Source organism: Mobula hypostoma, chromosome 5, assembly GCF_963921235.1.
Source record: "Mobula hypostoma chromosome 5, sMobHyp1.1, whole genome shotgun sequence".
NCBI classification, from domain to species: Eukaryota; Metazoa; Chordata; class Chondrichthyes; order Myliobatiformes; family Myliobatidae; genus Mobula; species Mobula hypostoma.
The window spans coordinates 91,861,419-91,884,791 of record NC_086101.1 but is presented as its reverse complement, the minus strand read 5'-3'; the positions used below and the strand labels follow the sequence as shown (position 1 = coordinate 91,884,791).

The following is a 23,373-nucleotide window of genomic DNA, read 5'->3' as shown; positions in this document are numbered from 1 at the left end:
GGAAAACTTGCTAGAATCTATTAAGTGGTAACGAAACATTTCGAAATTATGATACAATTGAGCAGAATCAACACAAAATGAGTGCTCATACTGAAAGCATCCGCTTCTACTCATCTCAACCAAATTAAAAACAGAACCATGGGATCCCACATAAGACCAAGACCTGCCTGTCAACTTGCAGAATAAATAGAATAGCCTTATTTCAGTCCTACACAGCCCACTTCTTTTCCTAAGGCATTAAAGACTGTTCGTGCTGCTTCCTGTTGAGGTATACAACTATAAAACTATCTCACTTTTGCTACAACTTTCACGGTTTTCACTTTTATATGCTCCGCCCCAGACAGTAAGTTAGCAACCAGTTTCTATCATGAGTTCAGATTGCCAAAACCACATTAATGAAAACTTCTCATTCTCTTCCTGCAAGGACTCCATTCCATTTTCCTAATTTCCCCAGCTCCGTTTTCATCAGATCAGAAACTACACTTTTTAGTCCATTGCTTCCAAGACATCATCTTTTATCTCTTAATTGAGGTTTTCCTTTCACCATAATTGACAAATTCTCAAACGCATCTATTTCATTTCCTGCACATCTGCTGTTAATCCTTCCCAGGAGAGGAGAGGCTAAGGGTCGCTATTATTCTCACTTTACACTCCACTAGTCTCCATTGTCAAAATCTCCTCCACTTTGCCCCTCCCTTCTCCCATCCACATTCCAAGAGGACTATTCACTCTGCTATTCACTGCTTCACTCTTCCATTTTCATTGACATCTGTTTCTTCTCAAGGCACATTCTCATACAGCCACAGGAGTAAAACCCACCCTTTCCAATTCTAGGAACACAAGCACTTCAAGGAGAAACAGCAATCCACTTGTACTCTCTTAAATTTAGTGTGGGAGGAAATCAGCGATCACAATGTGACCTACTCTGCACTGTAATATCCACACACAGACAGTGTGATTGCTGCCCAAGGGTGAATCTAAGCTCCCAGTTGCATGTTACTCAAATTCTCCATCACATTCACAGCATGTCTTTGACTTCTTACACTGTTTAAATAAAGGCTAACATAAGTTGATGAACAATATCTTCATTATCATATGAGATATGGTACAGATGCCAGGGCTGAACACTAAACTCAATTATTTCAGTCAACTTTTCCAGTTCTGGTGACATATAGTACAATAATTGCTTCTCTTCCCACAGTTGCTGCCTGACCTGTAGTATCAGAATTCTTCAAACCATTCAGGTTTCCAGACATTTTAATCTTGGTTCCAGACTTTCCCCAGTTTAAAGATTAGCTTTATATGTCAAACGCAGATCAAAACATCCAGTGAAATGTGTTGTTTGCGTTAATGACTAACACAGTCTGAGGGTGTGCTGGGGGCAGCCCACAAGTGTTGTTATGCTTCTGCTGCCAACATGGCATGCCCACAACTTACCGTATGTCTTTAGATGTGGGAGGAAACCAGAGCATGCAGAGGAAACCCACAAGTTTACGGGGACAATCCTTAGCAGTGCTGTCTGACTTGGTGAATATTTCTAACATGTTTTAATTTCAGACTTCTAGCACATGTATTTTAGTTTTTCAGTCCTTTCTCATCTCTTCTCACACTCTACACTGCTTTGCTACATCAGCAAACTTCTACATCTTACATTTAATTCACTCATTAAGTGATTGCTGTAGAGTGTGGGCATCTGTGGCTCTAAAACATACCCTGTAAACCCCAGTGGTCATTTCTTCACAACCTATTTACCTCTACACTGTCTTCCATTAAGTCATACCAATACTGTCCATTCCAATTCTTGAAAAATCTTGTTAGCAACATGTCATCAAAAGCCTTCTGGAAGTAAAAATACACCACACCACTCCCTAAACACCACTTATATATTTGGGGATACTTACAATCTCAACACCATCTTACTGGCACGAAGGTGGTCTCTAGAACATTGATTCTCGATATAGTGCAATTTCCTTCAGCTGAAGGCTGGGAAAAATGAAGCAAACAACTTCTGTTCTGACAAATTCTGTCCTCCCACTACTGATCTATTAATCTGCTGACAACTGGATGCCACGGTAGTGCAGCAGTTAGCGTGACGCGATTACAGCTCAGGGCATTCCACAGTTCAGAACTCAACTCTGGCACCATTCTGTAAGCAGTTCTGTAATGTCCTCCCCATGGAATGCATGGGTTTTCCCTGGGTACTCCAGTTTCCTCCCACACTCCAAAGATGTTCCTTATCACTAAGTAAGTAAGTAAATAAATCAATCAATCCAACATGCCATTTGACTTAAAGAAGAAGCACATAGCAATCATATCCACTATTAAATCCACAGGTTCTGCCACAGATGATATAGGAAGTGCTGTATGGCCAATTGGATGGCTTGTTTGAGCATTGATAAGCAAAATACAATAATTTTATTTGGAGTTCCAAACTAATTTTCATCCAAATCTCAGTGAAGAACTGTTTATATCATTATTGGAGGATGGAGGCCCAGCTGAGAAGTTCTTTAAAGTGTTTCTTCCAGCTGGTACTGACTTGTCTGTCTTGAATAAGCCCCCCTCTTGCTTCTCAGCCACGTGGAGCTGGATTGTTTGGGTTTCATACAGTATTGAGAACAGTGAAGAATCTATACATCGAGACGAGTAGCAAGTTGCTGAATCTCTTTAACTCTTCCCAACCACCATCTGTTTTCCCTAAGTGAATGTTTTCGTGGACTTTGGCCTTAAGGCAAGAAAACCCTATAGGCACCCAGAAACCATTTGTAGGTACCTATCCAAAAATAGCCTGCACTTGTGATGAATCAGTTTGTGGAGTTTTTGGCCATTGTAATCAAAGCAGTCCTGGTGTTTTTTTCTTATTTTAAGAGACACCAAGAGTATCTCCAGTTAACTGTAGTGATCCTCTGGCCTACTTCACACTATTAGCATCTTGCAGATTTTGCTCCTTAGAAGTTGTCAGATAGTCGAGGCACTGTTGGGAATCCTACCTTGATGCATCATGGCTTAGTGTGGTAACTGCTCTACCCGTGGCCACAGCTCAACACATCAGAGAAACAAGCCTCTCCTCCATGGACTCTGTCTACACTCCTCGCTATCACTGTGAGGCAGCCACTACAATCAAAAACCCCACCCACCCCGAATATTCTTTCCTCGTCCCTCTTGCATCAGGTAGTAGATATAAACGCCTGAAAGCATTTACCACCAGGCTTAAGGATAGCTTCCACCCTGATTGGTTTCTTACAACAATAATCAGAATCAGGTTTAACATCACTGGCATGTTGTGAAATTTGTTGTTTTGCAGCAGCAGTACATTGTAACACATGATTAAAAAAAACCCACTATAAATGATGATGGATAGATAGATAGGTAAACAGGTATATTAAATAAGCAATGCAAAAAGAGGGGGGAAAATAGTGAGGTAGTGTTCATGGGTTCATTGTCCATTCAGAAATCTGATCGCAGAACGGAAGAAGCTGCTTCTGAAACACTGAGTGTTTACCTTCAGGCTCCTGTAACTCTTCACTGATGGCACCAATGAGAAGAGGGCATGTCCTGGATGATGGAGGTCCTTAATGGTGGTTGCCACTTGTTTGAGGCATCACTTTTTGAAGATGTCCTCAATGTTCGGGAGGCTAGTGCTCACGATGAGGCTGGCGGAGCTTACAACTTCCTGCAGCCTTTTCCGATACTGTGCAGTGGCCCCTTCAGAAATGGTGACAAAACCAGCTGGAATGTTCTCCACGGCACATTTGCAGAAACTTGGTGACTATCAAGTCTCCTCAAACTCCTAATGAAATATTGCCGCTGTCGTACCTTTTTGTAATTGCATCAATCTGTTGGACCCAGGAAAGATTTTCAGCGATGTTGATACCCAGGAACTTGAAACTGCTCACCCTTTCCTTTCCCTTGAATACTGGTGTGTATTCTTTCAACTTTTCCTTCCTGAAGTCCACCATCAATTTCTTGGTCTTACTGATGTTGAGTGCAAGGTTCCTGTTACGCCACTACTCACCCACCTGGTCTATCTCACTCCCGTATCACCTGAAATTCTGCCAACAATACTTGTGTCATTGGCAAATTTATATATGGCCTTTAAGCTGTGCCTAGCCACAGAATTATGCGTGCAAATAGAGCAGAGCAGTGGGTTCAACATGCATCCTTGAGGTGCACCAGTGTTGATTGTCAGTGAGGAGGAGATGATATTTCTGATCTGCAATGACTGTGGTCTCCTGGTGAGGAAATCAAGGATCCAGTTGCAGAGCGAAGTACAGATACACAGGTTTTGGAGCTTGCTGATTAGAACTGAGGGCATGGTTGTGTTGAATGCTGAGTTGTAATCAAAAAAACAACAGCACAGGTATTGCTATTATCCAGGTGATCCAAGGCCGAGAGGAGAGACCGTAAGATTGCATCTGTTGTAGACCTATTGTGACGACAGGCAAATTGCAGTAGGTCCAGGTCCTTGCTCTGGCAGGAGTTGATTCTGGCCGTGACTAACCTCTCAAAACACATCATCACAGTAGATGAGAGTGCCCCTGGATGATGGTCACTGAGGCAGCTCACCCTGTTCATCTTGGGCACTGGTACGATTGTCACAATTTTGATGCAAGTGGCAACCTTCAACTGCAGCAGTAGGAGATTAAAGATGTCCTTAAACACTCCCATCAGGAGGGTTTATAGAGCCCGATCATGTACATCATCAGGGTTTGATGCCTTGCGAGGATTCACCCACTTGAAAGATGTTCAGACATTGGCCTCCGAGAGAGTTTGCAGGGTCACCAGATGCTGCAGGGATTTACACAGGTGTAGTTTTATTCCCCTGTTCAAAGCATGCATAAAAGGTGGGAGTAAAGCATCACAGTCATCTGTATTGTTAGGTTTCACTTTGTAGGAAGGAATGGCCTGCAAATCCAGCCAGAATCAGAATCAGGTTTAATATCACTAACATATATTGTGAAATTTGAGAACCTAGTGGCAACAGTACAATGCAAAACATGAAATATAGAAAAAAAAGAATTATAGTGCATGTGTATATATATGTATCGCCCGCTGGTGGCATAGTGGTATCACGCCGGATTTTGGAGCGAAGGCTCCTGAGTTCGAATCCAGCCGGCTCCCTTGCATGCTTTCCATCCGTGCTGGGTTGAGCGTCGAGCTAGCAACTCGGCTTTGTAAAAATAAGAAAGCCTGCTATAAAAACGCCGTCATGAAGGCGTCCCGATGACTCCACTCGGAGTTAAGGGCTTTCTTCTTCTTCATATATATGTATATTAAATAATTAAGTTAAAAATAGTACAAAAACAGAAAAAATAAAAAGTGAGGTAGTGTTCATGGGTTTGGTGCCCATTTGGAAATCAGATTGGCAGAGAGGAAGAAGCTGTTCCTGAATGGTTGAGTGTGTGCCTTCAGGCTTCTGTACCTCCTTCCTGATGGTAACAATGAGAAGAGGGCATGTCCTGAGTGACGGGGGTCCTTAACAATGGATGCTGCCGTCCTGAAGCACGGCTCCTTGAAAATGTCTTGGATACTACAGAGACTAATACCCAAGATGGAGCTGTCTAAATTTACAACTTTCTGTAGCTTCTTTCGATCTTGTGCAGAAGCACCCTTCCCCTCCCCCCTATACCAGAGAGTGATGCAGCCTATCAGAATGCTCTCCATGGTACATTTGCAGAAGTTTTTGAGTGTTTTAGATGACAAACCAAATTTCCTCAAACTCTTAATGAAATATAACCACTGTCATAGCTTCTTCTTTATAGCTGTATCGATATGTTGGGACCAGGTTTGATACTCACAGACACTGACATCTAGGTACTTGAAATTGTTCACTCTCTCCGCTTCTGATCCCTCTCTGAGGATTGGCTTGTGTTCCCCTGTCTTACCCTTGCTGAAGTCAACAATCAGCTCTTTAGTCTTAATGATGCTGAGTACAAGGTGTTGCTGCGACACCACTCAGCTAGCTGGTATATCTTGTACCTGTACGCCCTCTTCTCTTCATCTAAGATTCTGCCAACAATGTGCATCCGACTCAGTTTCTAACTTCAATTAGAATCACTTTTATTGCTATTAAAATAGCCTTCTGTAGGTCGTACCTGCATTTCTTATATAGTTCTGGATTACTGGTTTTGAATGCCACGTATCTAGTCTTCAGCAGACTATGAATCTCCGGATGCATCCACACCTTTTGGTTTGGGTATGTCTGGTATGTTCTCGAAGGCACACATTCATCCACACAGGTTTTGAAGAAGTCAGTGACAATTGTGGTGTATTCATTCAGGCTCGAAGATGAATTCCTCAATATTGTCCAGTAAACTGACTCAAAGCCGTCCCGTAAGTGTTCCTCCACCTCCCTTGACCATACCTTCATGGTCTTCACCACTGGTGCTGCAGTCTTCAATCTCTGCCTATATGCTGGGAGTCAAAGTATAGTCAGGTGATCGGACTTTCCAAAGTGTGGGCGTGGGATGGCACTGTAAGCATTCTTGATGGTGGTATAACCCACTGGTGGTCAAGTGTGTTGACTTCTCTGGTACCAAGGTGATAGTCGTAGCTGTTCAGACTTCTTCAAGCTGGCCTGGTTGAAATCACCTGCAACGACAGGGAAGGCATACTCTTTCCTAGCTGCTGATCACAGTACTCAGCTCCTCCAGAGCCTGCCTGATATTGGCCTCAGGTTTCATGTATACTGCTACCAGGATGATGGCAGAAAACCCCCTCGGCAGATAAATATGATGGACTCTTGACCTTATATTCCATCTCGTTCTATAGCTGTTTAACTTTATTCTGCATCTATTGTTGAATTACCTCAATGTACTGTGAAATGATGTACAAAACAGCTTTTCACTGCACCTCGGTGTCTGTGACAATAATAAACCAATCCAAAGAATTTGGGCAGATAACTGGGAAAATTCATACCTGTAAGCATTCCATCATAAACAAGTTAACTATATACCGATTTACTGACTGCATCGGTTATATGGGAATTAACAATTACTGGATTACTTCAACACAAGACAAAAGAAATATCAAAAAAGCTAATCTTATGAGGAATATCGTGAAAATCTGGACAAGAGTGAAATTTGTAAAATTGGTTATATGGTGGAAGGAAGCACAAATGAGAGGAGCTCAACTCAATTATGCAAGTCATGTTCCATGATCAGGACCAATGTGGTGAGGAAGAAACCTGGACAAATGATAGGCAACTAAAATTAAATGCAGCAAGAAAGAATAAGGATTATTATTGGTGAAGCAAATGTTAAGGCGGCTGGTGAACAATACACAATGTAGCTTACCCTTAGATCAATTATTCGATTATCAAGTCTTGTATCTTGGTTGACAGTGGCCCGTCCTTCCTTTATAGAAAAATTAGAACATATATCAAATAATCAACATTGAATACTAGTAGCTTAATCTTATGCCTTCAGAAAGGGATAATTCTTTCTCCCTAGTCCCAATATTTAAAAACTACACAACAAAATCAGTAAATTAACATGCAAAATTTGGCCAACCCCAATTTGTTAAAGTTTGACGAAAGCTATTGATGTTGACCTTCCTGTTGTTACCCATTGAAATGAATTGATTAGTATTAGAGTTATGATCAAAGACCTTAGCCATTAGTCCAGTGCATAAACAGGACAATAATAATGACCAAGGAATCATCTAATCTATTTCCTGCATTTAATATGGTGAACAGGAAAAGCTATTACTGTTTCAACAACAATCTGCATCTTATCAGGGTTCTGTAATATACAATGCCTTTATCTTAAATACATCAACGTTTTGTTTTTTTTAATTGACCACATACAGCTGCATTTTTAAGAGTTTAAATTAAGTTTCTCCAGCTCACTAGATACACTGTCCCACAGGCCTTCATTTGTCTTGATTATTTATGGAGAGGAATATTATTTTTATTACTTTGAATCTGAGATTTTTATTTTTCAATAAAAACAGAAAAATACTTGAAGACATCAATAAGCATATTTTATCTGGAGCTCCAAAACCAATTTTCATTTATATATCAGTGAAGAATTGTTGGTAATATTATTGGAGAATGGAGGTTCAATTGAGGAATTCTTTGAAGTGCTCTTCCAGCAGGCAATGATTATCTATCTTTAATAAGCTTCCCTGCCAATTCTCCATGAGAATTAGCTGTCATCATCACCTTCAATTTTCACATAAAGTCAAAATTAACACACCAAATAGATCAGTTATAAAAGCAGTAAATCATAACTGTTCAAAAATGTATTCATCATAAATTTACAGGTAAAATGCAATTAAAAATAATGCCCAATTTAATTTGCTCCTTAAGGATCTAATATTAGAACAAATTCTAATTAACACGGTGTCAATCTCCGTGAGAACAATCGAACTATCTTATCCGGGTGAAGACTAAATTATATTACTGTATTAAGATACTTTTGGGTGTGACTTTCAAATGTAATAAAATTATATAGCTATTTTAAGTCATTTTTAAAATGATCTAGTCCCAGTGACCACAACAGAGAAAAGATGAGATAAAAACAGCAATTACTGAGAACGCTCAGGTCATGTAACACTTTTGGAAAAAGAAAGTTAATGGGAATTGGGAAAGTGAGAAAGCAATTGAGTTCTAAATTGCAGAGAGTGCAGATAGGATGAAACGATAGGGAATATATGTGAAAGAGTGAGGTCAGGGTTGCCATGGTGATACCTTAATCTATCTGCCACCAGAAGGGTCTGTGCTTAAACCCCTGCTCTACCAGCTTTACACATACGACTGTGTGGCTAAGTAGAGCTCCAATGCCATATCTCAGTTTGCTGATGACACCACTGCAGCAGGCCAAGTTAAAGGTGGTGGTGAATCAGCATATAGGAAGGAGATTGAAAATATGGCTGAGTAGTGCCACAATACTGGCCTCTTACACAGTGTCAGCAAGACCAAGGAGTTGATGATTGACTTCAAGAGGTGGAAACTGTAGGTTCAAGAGCCAATCCTTATCAGAGGTTGAAGATGGAAAAGGTCAACAACTTTAAATCCCTTGGTATTATTTCAGAGGCACAGCACGGAAGTGCAATTACAAAGAAAGCACAGCAGTGCCCCTACTTCCTTAAGAGTTTGTGAAAATTTGGCACGACACCTAACATTCTGACAAACTTCTATAGATGCATAGTGGAGAGTATATGGACTGGTTGCATCACGACCTGGTATGGAAATTTCAATGCCTTTGAATGGAAAATCCTACAAAAAGTAGTTGATATGGCCCAGTGCATCCCTCCCTACCAATAAGCACATCTACACAGAGCACCCTTTCAAGAAAGCAGCATCCATCATCAGGGACCCCCACCACCCAGGTAATGCCCTCTTCTCACTGTTGCCATCAGGAAGAAGGTACAGGAGCCTCAGGACTTGCACCACCAGGTTCAGGAACAGTTATTACTCTTCAACCATCAGGCTCTTGAAATAGTGGGGAATAACTTCACTTGCCCCAACAATGAAGTATTCCCACAACCAATGGACTCATTTTTAAGGACTCTTCAACTCGTGTCTTCAATATGTATTGCTTATTAATTATTATTTCTTTTTTCCCCTTTCTTTTTGTATTTGCACAGTTTGTCATCTTTTGAACACTGGTTGTCCACCCTGTTGGTGCAGTCTCTCATTAATTCTATTATGGATATTGGATTTATTGAGTATGCCCGCAAGAAAATGAATCTCAGGGATGTATATGGTGACATATATGTACTTCAATAATAAATTCATCTTGAACTTTTTCAATATAGATTGATTGATTAATGCTGGTAGTTAGAGAGAAAACACACAAGAGCAAAAATGGTGAAATGGAGGTTGAAATTGATATAAAAAACAACTAAAAATAGAATGTCCAATAGACTAGACAAGTCTGTGAAGGGAAATACAAATCGTCAGCCTTATAGGAGATATGGCTACCCTTATACTAAGATTTCCAGCATTTTCTTTTCTTCTTCTTCATTTTCAGATAAAAGATAGAATTGTGCTGGGAAGAGGACAGAAAAAAAAAGGATGCTATCAGTACCTGAAAATTGCAGATTTGAGGAAAAGAATGTTTTCTTTGGAATAGATTTTCTTTGGAGTAGAGTAAACTGAGGAGAAGCAATTCAAGTGTTTACAATTGTAAGGGGGCTGCGCAAAATAAGTATTTTCATTAGCAGGGTTCTTGATGGAATGATTGGAGAGAGCAGGAAACAATTTGGTTTTCCCATAAAACATTGGAAGCTAGAAATATTTGCTTGAAAATATGGTACAAAATCACATTACATTTAGAGAGTACTTAAAATGTCAAGAGGTATGGACGTGCTGAAAAGTAGGATCACACTGGTTATCTTTTTCTATTAACATTTGGAATAAATTTACCATTTCAGAGAGCTATCTTGGGATATGTAAATGTGACAATGGCACAACACAATAAAGCATAATGCCTTAACTAATGCTTCAATAAAACAATGAAAAGGCCAAGAGGAAGATAAAACTGAAATTTCATACTCTAGGAAGATATGACTGGATGAACTGACAGGATTCTTTGAACAATAAATTGAAATTCTTTACATCAACTACGAATTTGGTAATGATTGACTGAAAACATCCATCTGCACCTTGTGTAAGTTTATACATCTTGACTAAATAGAGGGGATGCAAAGTATGCATCCCATGATTTTTACACCAGTGATGTGATCTGTCTGCATTAATTTTTGTAGACATTCAGTTCTGTTCAAATACTTAAATCTAACAAACTACTGAAGGAACTAATAGAATTTGACATTTTAATCTATATGCAATGTATTTGTTATGCTTTAAACAATATTGAAACAAAGTACAGCAATGATATCTTGTAAGCATGAAATTATCTAACTCACCTCATCACCCGCCTCGGGTCGTATTGCATCATCCAGCTGCAAAGGAAGGCGTGGTTCAGCTGCACTTACAACAAAGATCTGAAAGCAAATGATGCCATAATTCTTAGGATAGTAACAACATGACAGGATGGACAGAACCATACACTGGGATAACTTTACCACTAAAAGATCTCAGGTGTAGTAAATTGAATTTGTACTTTAAGTAGACGTGTGGTTCCCAAATATATATTATAGAAAGAAGAACATTAACTAGCATAGATTTTTTGAAGCAATACAGAAAACACTGGGATGGTTGGTTCAATGTAGAGTATATTAATTAAAACAGCACATTAAAGTCCTATTTTAGTCCAATTTGGATTACTACCTCAAAACATTTTACAATATATTGATGACTGTAATGCTGTTTTTGCCTGTATTCATGCAGAACTCCAAAAATTTAATACTTCTGCTGCAAATTTCAATTCTACTATCAACTTCATGTGATTTACTTCCTCATATATCCTTTGTGTCCTTCCCTTTCTGTATCTCTTTATTTCTGGGACATATTGTGCCAAATATCCATTACAGACTAACACAGGCATCCTGAGTATACTTTCTCCAAATCCACCTCCTGTAAAGATTCTATTGCATTTTTCTAGTCCCTCTGTCTCCTTCATATCTACACCAACGAGTAGATTTCCCACAGACGTGTTCTTCAATTGTGATTTCCCCTCTACTATAGTTAACAACACAAGAAAGACACTTCAACTAGTTCCCATACCTTTTCTTCTTGACAAACCAAGTACAGTTCCCATGGTACTCTTTTTCCGCCCGCCCAATATGCAGGTCAATGAACTTGCATGACAATTATTAATTATTTGTCTTATCACAGATGCTGCCCACTTTTCATTGAATTGTTATTTGGATGCTTAAGGAAGTAACAAAAAAAATCATCAAAAAATGTATTTTTAAGGTCATCACCACATCAAGCTGCATTATTATTCAGCAGTTAACTCAGCATATGTAACACATCCTATAGCTTTAGAAGCTACTTACTTTGACAATATGGAGCTCAACATCACGCTGGGAACAGCTCTCTATTTTCTGGTCCACCTTCCGAACATAACCTTCCACATCCACAATACTCTCTTTGCTAATGCTACACATAAAATAGTATGAAATAAGTAAGTATTTCCATTCTATAAGCTGTTTTATGAAAGACAGCTTTACAAAATAATTGAAATACTTCAGTACCATTTTGTCAGATTATGACTAACCAAATGCAAAAAAATTAAACAATGGTATGTATATAATTTTTTGTCATTCAAGCACATTAAAATGATCTAATCAATCTTTATTTCAGATACTTTTGCACTTTTTTTCCAAAATAAACATTCTTTCCTGCATTGTTCATTTAATAATTACAGCATTGTGGAATAACTTGTGGATCTGAGACAGCCAGTGGCAAAGTTGTGAATGCAGTATCCCAGGATGGATGAACAGAGAGAAAGTGACTGTGTACACAAAAGAATGCACATATAGGCTCTACCAACAAAAGCCATTAGGGTTAGTGACATCACTGGCATGGAATGATTAAAAGAAAAGTGAAAGCAAATTAAGTAATTTTTATCTATTAACTCTCTGTTGATCCACATACTTGTGAGGCCAACTGTGAATTGTTGGGAATATCATTAGCTCTTCCTGGGCCCTCTTAGGTATTGTCAGTGGAATGAAAAATCTTTCATCCAAACTGGGACAAAGCTAGAAAGCCACAAAGAAACAGAACTGGATGGATTACTTGGAAGGGACCCGGGCAGTGGAAATGACAATGGCAAAACCTGATCTGTAAACCTAAAAAAAAACCTCCTTACCAACATCTGGGGGCTTGTGCCAAAACTGGGACAGCGGTCATCAGCAACGTCTCGATATAGTCATACCCACAAATCCTAACTTACAGTCAATATGCCAAACACCTTCAAATGAATCCGTGGCTAGGTCCTGTTCCACCAGCAGGATGGACCCAACAGAGGCAGCAACACAAGAGGTATACAGTCAGGAGGAAACTTCCCTGGAAGTTTTCAATAACAACACTGGATCTCATAGTATCATGCTATGCTTCTATATTGTTCCATGGATAGCTTTCTGACTGGCTGCATCACTGCCTGGTATGGGTAGGGCCGACTGCACAGAACTGAAAGAAGCTACAGAAAGTTAAAAAATTAGTCAGCTCCATCTTGGGTACCAGCCTCCGTAGTATTGACACATCTTCAAGGAACAGTGTCTCAGAAAGGCGATGTTCATTATTAAGGACCCCCATCAACCAGGACACGTCCTCTTCTCATTGCTACCATCAGGAAGAAGGTACAGAAGCCTGAATGCACACACTCACTGATTCAAGAACAGCTTCTCCTCCTCCGTCATGCCATTTCTAAATAGCTATTGAACCCATAAACACTATCTCACTTTTTAAAAATATATATTACTTCTGTTTCGGCACCATTTTCAATCTATTTATTATGCATAAGTATACGTACTGTAATTTATCTACTTTCTTTCTATAATATCATGTATCGCATTGTTCACGACACATGCTGGTGATAATAAATCTGATTCGGATTCTGATTCTGCTTGGGCAGGGAATCGTTTGCTGATTACCACCAATCATTCTTCGATAGCCAAGGAATTCATTTTATTCCATGTAGAACACCACTTGGTGACACTTCATGGTCTGACCTGGACCCAGCACGTGGATGTAATCACAAGGAGGGTACACCAGTACCTTCACTTTTGTAGAAGGTGGAGTTTCATTATGTACCTTGACTGATTACGCTGTATCCTGGTATGACAATCTGAAACGTGGAGGAACACCAAAAGCTGCGGAGAGTAGTGGACCCAGCCCAATACGTTCTTCCCCACCACTGGAAGTATCCACGTGAGGCGCTGCCTCAGGAAGGGGAGATCTACCACCATTATCCAGGCCATGCCATCTTCTTGCAGCTACCATTGCGCAGGAAGTACAAAAGCTGAGGCCCTACACCACCAGATTCAAGAACAGCTATTTCCTTTCATTCGGCTCTTCAAGCAACCTGTACAAGCCTAATTACCACCTCAACACAGCAGCACTGTGACTTTGATCGATTTGTCATAAATGTGTTCTTCCTTGTAGAAATAGTTTTCCTTATGATTGTTGTGTATCTGATGATGTGTCTGTGATATACTGCAAATAAGCTTTTTATTGCATCTGTACATACATGTATTTCAGGAAATAAACTCGACTGTGAAGTAAGCACCAAGAGTGGCAAAAGCAAAGAAAATATTCTAGGAGAGCTAGCTGGGTGGGATGGGACAGGACAGGGTGAGTAGGGTGAGGAAGGCATCTCAATGCCCATTACCAAGAGTAGTTAAGTGGCATCATTACTGACCAAGTTGGCCCAGTGTTAAAAGACATAAATGCTAGATTGGATATGTGGCTGATGATAAGCGTATCAACAAGATGGTTTGCTAACTTGATATTTTCTTCACTGAAGTTCAAAGTAAAGGGCAGGAAAGGAATGGAGGGTTATGGGCTGAGTGCAGGTTGGTGGGACTAGGTGGGAGTAAGAGTTCGGCACGGACTAGAAGGGCCGAGATGGCCTGTTTCCATGCTGTAATTGTTATATGCTTATTTGGTAAATTTATTTTGAAAGCGCATGTATGTTACCATATACTACCCTGAGATTCATTTTCTTTCAGGCGTTCACAGAAAAACAATAGAATTTACAAAAAAACGACAAATGAACAAAGACTAAGAACAACTAATGTGCTGAAGACAAACACTTCTGTCTAAGACAGCACCAGTGTGAGTGACCCCCATAGACTTTGTGGAGATAAAATCCTTTTTGTCTCAGTGAAAATACACTTTATCACACTGTATATATCATACTACCTTCATGCTAAATAAATCTAGAAGTCCAGGGATAGGGTTGCATAAAGCACTGTAGGTCATCAGCAGCAGAATTTATTTAAGCACAAGCTGTAACACATACTATCACTAACAAACCAGCAGAGCAACCCTGCTTCCAATGAAGAGTGCAGCAGCAGCAACAGACACATCTCAGCATGAGGGATTAATCTGGTGAAGCTACAGTACAAGACAACTTGCATGATAGATAACACAAACAGCATACAACAGACATGTTACTTGTCTGTGCAATTCCATAACAAATCAGATCCTGCTACTTCCAATGGTGGTGGTCAATTAAATAACTCAGTGCAGGCGCAGGCTCCACAATTATTCCCATTCAACTGACTATATCTCCATTCTCAACTATATGGAAGTGCAACACATAAATAGAAGTAGCCTCAGGAATGTTGTACAGAGGGAGATTGGGGTGCAGGTCCATAGCTCTCTGCACGTGGTAAGTAAGGTGGTAAAGAAAGTGGTTGGCGTACATGTCTTCCTCAGTCAGAATATTGAGTATAAATGTCAGAAAGTCACGTTGCAGTTGTACAAAACCTTGGTTAGTCTACATTTGAAATATCATGTACAGTTCTGGCTGCCATACTATAGGAAGGAGATGAATGCTTTGAAGACAGTGCAGAAGAGGTTAACCAGGATGTTTCTTGGAATGGGGTGCATTAGCTACAAGGAAAAGTTGGACAGACATGAAATGGAGGCTGGGAAACAACTTGACAGACATATATGAAATTACAAGGGGCCAACAGGGTAGAAAGTTTACCACGCCACCCCCCCGGATGAGAGGGGGTAAGTTTAAAGGAGATGTATGTGGTAAGCTTTTAACATTGAGTGGTAGGTGCCTAAAATGCACTGCCAAAGAGGCAGTGGAACCAGATACAATAATACAGTAATGTTTAAGATGCATTTAGACAAACACATGATCAGACAGGGAAGTGAGAAGTATCGACCACATGCAGACAGATGAGCAATTTAAATTGGGATCACAGTCAGTTCAGACACCATGGCCTGAAGTAATATGTCTTTGTAGCCTTGTTCATTTGGTCCCTCATGCCTGTTAAAAAGATCATATTGAGCTGACAGTAACCCAACTCTGCATTCCCATCAAAACAACAGTAAACTTTCACTTCCTTTGCTTCACCTCATCTGTCTTAAATAGACAACCCCTTCTTTCCCGAGATTCTCTCACTCAAGGGAAGTCTCTCTACATCAATCACCCTTATCAAGACTCTTGTTTCAATCAAACCCGTCAACTCCAGCCAATACAAGCCTTGCCCATTTAATCTTTCCTCAATGTACAAGCTACCCATTCATATATTAGTCTAGTAAATCTTTTCTGTCCTGCTTCCAATATAATTACATCCTTCCTAAAAAGATCAATGCTGTATGCAGTATTCTACATACAGTTCACCAAAGCCCTTGATATTTGATATACTTTATCCGTTAGCAATAAACATCGAAATTAGATTAACTTTCCTGATTTCAGCAGCATCATGCCCTTGGTTGTCAAAAGGAAATGAAACAGCCTATTGGTACCTTCCAGCACTATGGTAGCGTATCAGCTAGTGCAACACCATTACAGGTCAGGGCGGAGTTCAATTCTGGTGAATCACGGAGCAGTTTGTATGCCCTACCCGCTATGCCCTACCCGCTCCATGACCACACGGGTTTCCTCCGGGTGCTCTGGTTTCTCACCACATAGAGTTAGTAGATGAATTGATCACTGTAAATCGTCCCATGATTACACTAGGACTAAATCGGGGTTACTGGCATGGCTCCAAGGGCCAGAAGGGTCTGTTCTGTGCAGTATCTCTAAATAAATGCAGGCCGGTGCCTTAAGCATTTCAGGCAATGAGTTGTGGATTCCTAGCACCCTCTCAGTGAAAGAAGTATTTCCACATCTCTCATCTAATCTTTCCATCAATTACTCTATGCTCCTTGGCTTCTGAGCCCTCTGATTAAAGACATATGCCTATCTGGGCCCTTCACATTTTATACACTACAATTAAATTTCCCTTAATAAGCCTGTTCAAAATTAACATGCCCAGATTCTTTTAGGTTTCCTTGTAGTTTGTAATATCCCATTCTGTGTAACATTCTCATTCACCTCTTCTGCATTCTTTCCAGTACAATCGCATCTTTCCTATAATATGGTATCCAGAACTTATTATCTGTGATTACTTTACTGTAGACTTTTTTTCCTTTAGTGCTCGTTGTATTTTAACTCGGATTGTATACACTTTTACCAAAACCTCCCTGCTCTTATGTTCTATGGCTACAATACACCTTCAATATCCTAGATGGTTTTTAAAAGCTAACTAAAACAAGTTCTGATGAAAGGTTCTCAGCACGAAACGTTGACTGTTTACTCTTTTACATAGATGCTGCCTGACCTGCTGAGCTTCTCCAGTATTTTGTGTGTTACTGTCACTACCAAACTACATAAAAGTTAGTGTTTATGCAATGTAGAGTCCTACTAGAAATAGCTACAATCATAAGTCTTTTTATATTGAAAGAAAACTTTAAAATTATTAGGATAATTAAGAAAATATGAAATCAATACATATTTGCATGAGCAGGCAGTGCATACATAATAAGGATATGGACATATTTTCCTAACTAGCACCCTCCAGTTGAATCTGTGATCACACTCCCACACAAAAGTACCGTGAAGGGTAACAGAACATTTCAAACCGAGGCAGGTGCAAATGAACTTCCTGTCTCGCCTGTTAGACCAGGCATATCAGTTTAACACAATCAAGCTGAGACAGCTGTGAAAAAAGTCTGCAGTAGAGTAATCACTTAAGTTTACAAAGTCCATTAATGACCTGCAACCCGTAATCATCCTTACAAAAACATCCGCCAGGATATCTATTTTAAACACCAGAGCCAAACAATTGCACAATCAGATGTTGGTTCTTTAAGAAAAAATGGCTAAAAATCTAAGAAAAATTTAAATTATTTAAAAATTAGGTCTTTAGAATTTGATTCAAAGTATCCTGAAAATATATTTTAACACTATATTAATATAGACAAGCATTTATTTAAAAAGAGTCCTAAACTGCACAAATTTCTTGAAAGAGCTACCTAAAACAGTGCTAACCTCTAGTTTTTTTTTCCCTTTATCTTTTACCATCAATTTCTTCAAATAAGTATACAAGTAGGATTCCAAAATTTCAGTGGTCATACCCCGTTGTATAGTCACAATAGTTGTATAGTCACAATCACCAAAATCCTGAATGCAGGGGAAAAAAAAATCAACTAGTTCTTGCTCATATTGGTTTCGATCAGTGACTCTAATCAACAACCTCTGAGGGAAAACATTGGCAGACTAGCCAGCAACCTCAGTCATAAAGGACAGATTTGGAGGCAGGCAGAGAGAGCAGCAGACAATAGTGAAAGCAGATGAGGGAGGGAAAAAGCAATGGTGAGAGAGACAGGGGAATGTGGGGGAGATTTGATGTGATAAGATTGTAATTTTTCTAGCCACAGGAGACAGAGGGTGGCAGTGTAAGTTTGTTTATCAGACCGGAGGCCTGTGATCGGTGACATGCCACATGGACCAGTGCTGAGTCTGCGTCCCTTATCGTTTGTTTTATATATCAATGATTTAGACAAGGAATTAGTGGCATGAATAGTAAGTTTATGTTGTTCACACTAAAATTAGTAGTGCAGTGGACAGTGAAGTTTGTCTAAGGGTTACCACAGGATTTAGACCAACCAAGAAAGTGGGCAAACAAATGGCAGATGGAATACAACACAAGCAAGTGCAAGGCAATGCATTTTGGGAAGTAAAACTAGGGCAGTTTAAACACAGTAAAAGACAGGGCCCTGGGGCGTGGAAATCCTGTAAACCTTCTCCAATGCCAGCATATCCTTTCTTAGATATGAGGTTCAAAACTGTTCACAATATTTCAAATGTGGTCTGACCACTGCCTTATAAAATGTTAGAATTACATCCTTGCCTTTATATTCTAGTGCTCCTGAAATGAATGCTAAAATTGCATTTGCCTTCATTACTACTGACTCAACCTGCAAGTTAACATTTAAGGAATCCTACATGAGGACTCCCGAATCCCTTTGTACCTCAATTTGTGAATTTGCTCCCTATTTAGAAATAGGGGAATCAACATTACAGGGTATTGGTAATGCCCTCTAAACCAGGTAGCATCTTGGTAAATCTCTTCTGCATCCTCTCCACATCCTTTCTGTAATGTGGCAATCAGTACTGCACACAGTACTTCAAGAGTGGCTTGACTGAGTTTCATACAACTGCAGCACGATTTCCTGACTCTTACACACTATGCCCCTAATGATGAAGACCAGCATACCGAATGCCTTCTATACCGAATGCCTTCTATACCACTCTATTTACTTGTGTTTCCACTTTCAGGTTGTTGTCAGAGAATAATAAATGAATACAGGCTCTTAGGCCCACCAGATTCATGCAAACCATCAAAATCCATATTCCAGTACTGTGCACATAGCCATCTATGTCTTGGTCATCTCCAGACATCTTAAATGTTGCAAATATCTCTGCCTCCACTTCAGGCATTGTTTCCCCAATTAAAACTACCACGTTGGTGAAAAATTTCTTCCTCAAATTCCCTCTATTTCTCCCATCCCTTAAATAGTGTTACTAAGCAATCTTTTCCTCTTTGTAGTTGTCTGCCAATCCAATCTATGGGTTTCATAATTTTGTTTACATCAGGAATTTCAGATGGCAGTGAGAAGACATACAGGAGTGAGGTAGATCAGCTCACTGAGTGGTGTCGCAGCAGCAACTTCGCACTCAATGTCAGTAAACTGACTGTGGACTTCAGAAAGGGTAAGATGAAGTCACACACACCGGTCCTCATTGAACGATCAGTAATGAAAGGGGTGAACAATTTCAAGTTCCTTGGTGTCAACATTTCTAAGGATCTGTCCTGGGCTCAGCATATTGATACCGTTACAAAGAAGGCACGACAGCAGCCATATTTCATTAGGAGTTTGAGGAGGTTTAATATGTCACCAAAGAAACTCGCAAATTTCTACAGATATACCATAACAATCTATCTGGCTGCATCACCATTTGGTATGGGAGTGGAGGGCACTGCACAGGATCAGAAAAAGCAGTAGAAAGTTGTGAACTCAGTCAGCTCCATCATGGGCACTAGTCTCCCTAGCATCCAGGACATCTTTAAGGAGTGATGTCTCAAGAAGGTGGCATCCATCATTATGGCCCCCCCCCCCATTACCCAGAACATGCTACCATCCCATTGCTACCATCAGGGAGGAGGTACAGGAGCCTAAAGACACACACTCAACGATTCAGGAACAGTTCCTTCTCCTCTGCCAACAGATTTCTGAATGGACACTGAACCCATGAACACTACTTTAATCCTTTTTTATTCTTTTTACATTTATTTAAATTTTCTTAATAAATGCATATTACTGTAAATTACAGATTTTATTGTGTATTGCAATGTGCTGCTGCCACATATCAACAAATTTCACAACATATGACAGTGATTTTAAACGTGATTCTGAGGACATTCTTTCAGAAAATACCAGATTAGTTTTAGTTTGAATTTTCAGAATGGACTAGGTTTGAATAATTTTTATACTTCTAATATTCCTTTACAGCTTGAACATCAAAACAATGGCATTTAGGAACTGTACATTAATTTATCAGAACCATGCCAACAAAGTAACCCTATAATGTACTTTCTCATATTTGTACTTCAAACAGGATGTGATTCTGAACTCACTTAGCAGCAAATTTGACCATCTGTTTGCTCACATGGTCTCCCACAGCTACAAGTCCTTGGATGTTAAACTGCTGCTGACGTAGAACTAAAAAGCATTGCTTCCCTGTGGAGATAAAAATAGTGTGCATTGAGTGCTACATAACACAAGATCCCTTGACACACTCCTTTGTTTCTTAGTCACAGCTTTTTGTTATTCATAGCTTTCCTTTAAAGCTGGACAGAAACAGGTGCAGAAAAACATTTCTATCTATACACATCAAATGAAAAGGTTATCTATCAGAATCTCACAGACCAAATTAATTAGCTAAAATTTCCAGAAAGACTAACTCCAAATTATTCACTTTGTGGCAAAATAATTCTTGACTCCTAGCTTGCCAAAATGATTTTAACAAAATGTGGGTCAGAAGGGTGGGACGGGGAAGAGGAGAGCTGTTGTCATTGGAGGCCCTATAGTCAGGGGAGCAGACAGGAGATTTTGTGGATGTGAGAAGGACACCAGCATGGTTTGTTGCCTCCCGGGTGCCAGGGTCCGGGATGTCTCTGACTGGGTGCACGACATCCTGGTATGAGAGGGAAAGCAACCAGAAGTCGTGATACATGTTGGCACCAATGACAAAGGCAGGAAGAGGGATGAGGTCCTGAAGTGTGAGTTTCGGGAACTAGGCAGAAGGCTGAAGAACAGGACCTCAAGGGTGGCATTCTCAGGATTGCTGCCAGTGCTACGTGATGGTAAGAATGGGAGGAGATGGCAGTTAAATGCGTGGCTGAGGAGTTGGTACAGGGGGCAGGGTTTTAGATTTTTGGATCATTGGGATCTCTTCTGGGGAAGGTGGGGCCTGTACAGATTGGATGGGTTGCACCTGAACTCGAGGGGGAGCAATATCCTTGCAGGTAGGTTTGCTAGCATGGTTCGGGAGGGTTTAAACTAATTTGCAAGGGGGATGGGACATGGAGCAATAGAGCAGTGAAGTGCATGGAGTAAAGCCAGATCTAACATATAGAGGGGCTTTGAGGAAAGAGAAGCAGAATTTCAGTAGAAGGCCTCTGTGATTCACAGCATCGTATGCTGCTGTTAAGTCAACAAATACAGCCCCTGTAATTTGTCGCATATCAAAGCCATCCTCAGTATACTGGGTTAAGTTCAGGACTTGACCGCAGCAGTGGTTTGGATAGATGCATGGATGACAGAGGGATAGAGGGCTATGATCCAGGTGCAGGTTGATGGGTCTAGGCAGAAAACAAGGACAGCATGACCTAGATGGGCCAAAGAGCCTGTTTTATTGTGTTGTAGTGCTCTGTAACTCCTACCGATCTCCACCACCCACCTTGGCAGCACATTCCAGGCACCCATCACTCATGTGTACAAACATTTGCAATGCACATCTCCTTTGAAATCCCCCCCCCTCACCTTAAATGCCATCTAGTATTAAGCATTTTGACTCTGGGATAAAGATACCAGCTGTCTGTCCTACCTATATCTTTCATAATGTTATAAATTTCTAGTAAGTCTCCCCCCAGCTTCCGCTGCTCCACAGAAAACAACCCAAGTTTGTCCAACTTCTCCTAATTGTACACACCCTCGAATCCAGGTAGCATCCTGGTAAACCTCCACTACATTCTCTCCAAGACCTAAACATCCTTTCTATAATGCGGCAACCAGAATTGCATTCAATACTCCACATGCTGTTTAACCAGTTTTATAATATCTACTTTTTGCTATTGGGCTCCCATTCACAGAATGAAAGCACTACTGTTAATCAGTCAAGTAGTTTGCAAATTAATTTTGTATGTGCTTTCTATTTTATCTTCAAAAAGTTCAGGACTTGTTGTCCAATTTGTTTGTAAGGCTGAAGTAAGCTCTTCCAAAAGCCTTATTCTTATCATGAGAAACTTCTACCCCCCAGAAAGCTGTTTCCTGTTGACCAAGTATAAAAGGGAAAGACAAGTCAATACTGTTGTGCATCATTCTTACCTTTTGCTCTGCTGGTGTGGACCCTGGAACGCAGCCAGACCATCTGGTTGGCTTTATCTTCTGTCAGATTTTTCACATGAACCAACACTCGGTCTTTACATAAAGAAGGTATCACCGTTTTAGTATCACAAACACAAAAAAAAAAATCTGCAGATACTGGAAATCCAAAGCAGCACACACAAAATGCTGGAGGAACTCAGCAGGTCAGGCAACATCTATGGAAGACAGTAAACAGTCGATATTTCCGGCCGAAATCCTTCATCAGGACTTGATGAAGGGTTTCAGCCCAAAATGTCGACTGTACTCTCTTCCATAGATGCTGCCTGGCTTGCTGAGTTCCTCCAGCATTGGTGTGTGTTGCAACACTGTTTTAGTGTTAGCTCCGAAAATAGTGTGTTATCTCCAAGATCAAATTACTGTGATATACAGATGAGAAAGCAAAACATGCAGTCTGTTTAGGCTGCTTACACACAGCTTCCAGATCATTCTTTCTCAATATGAGGATTTGGGGGGAGAAGAGAAGAGAGAAAGAATCTCAGCACCCTCATAAAGGAAGTTGAATTTCCATCATTTAATCTTGCATCATAGGACTCTTATTATTTTTTCCTATACAGGTTGAGTACCCATTATCTGAAGTTACAAAATCTGAAGTTTTTTTGAGCGCTGACATGGTGTCACAAGTGGAAAATCGCAGGCAATGTACAGGTCTCTGCACATCACAGACAGTTATCAGAAGTGACATCACATATGTAATGAAGTTAATGAAAAAATAGAAAACACTGCCTAAAGCAAAAAAAAAATCTCAATCATGTATTGAAAGAATGAATTCGGCAGTGTCAGTGAGC

General features: G+C 40.1%; 1 protein-coding gene across 1 annotated transcript in view; it reads right to left on the bottom strand.

Moving 5' to 3' along the window:
* Positions 1 to 23,373, bottom strand: part of dars1 (aspartyl-tRNA synthetase 1) — an 87,994-nt gene that overhangs the window by 41,773 nt on the left and 22,848 nt on the right. Inside the window, exons 5-9 of the mRNA XM_063048637.1 lie at positions 22,529 to 22,621; positions 20,557 to 20,659; positions 11,905 to 12,007; positions 10,870 to 10,947; positions 7,293 to 7,352 (exon numbers count right to left, since the gene is read on the bottom strand). Of these exons, the coding sequence (XP_062904707.1) occupies positions 7,293 to 7,352; positions 10,870 to 10,947; positions 11,905 to 12,007; positions 20,557 to 20,659; positions 22,529 to 22,621 (437 nt within the window). The remainder of the gene's footprint in view (positions 1 to 7,292; positions 7,353 to 10,869; positions 10,948 to 11,904; positions 12,008 to 20,556; positions 20,660 to 22,528; positions 22,622 to 23,373) is intronic.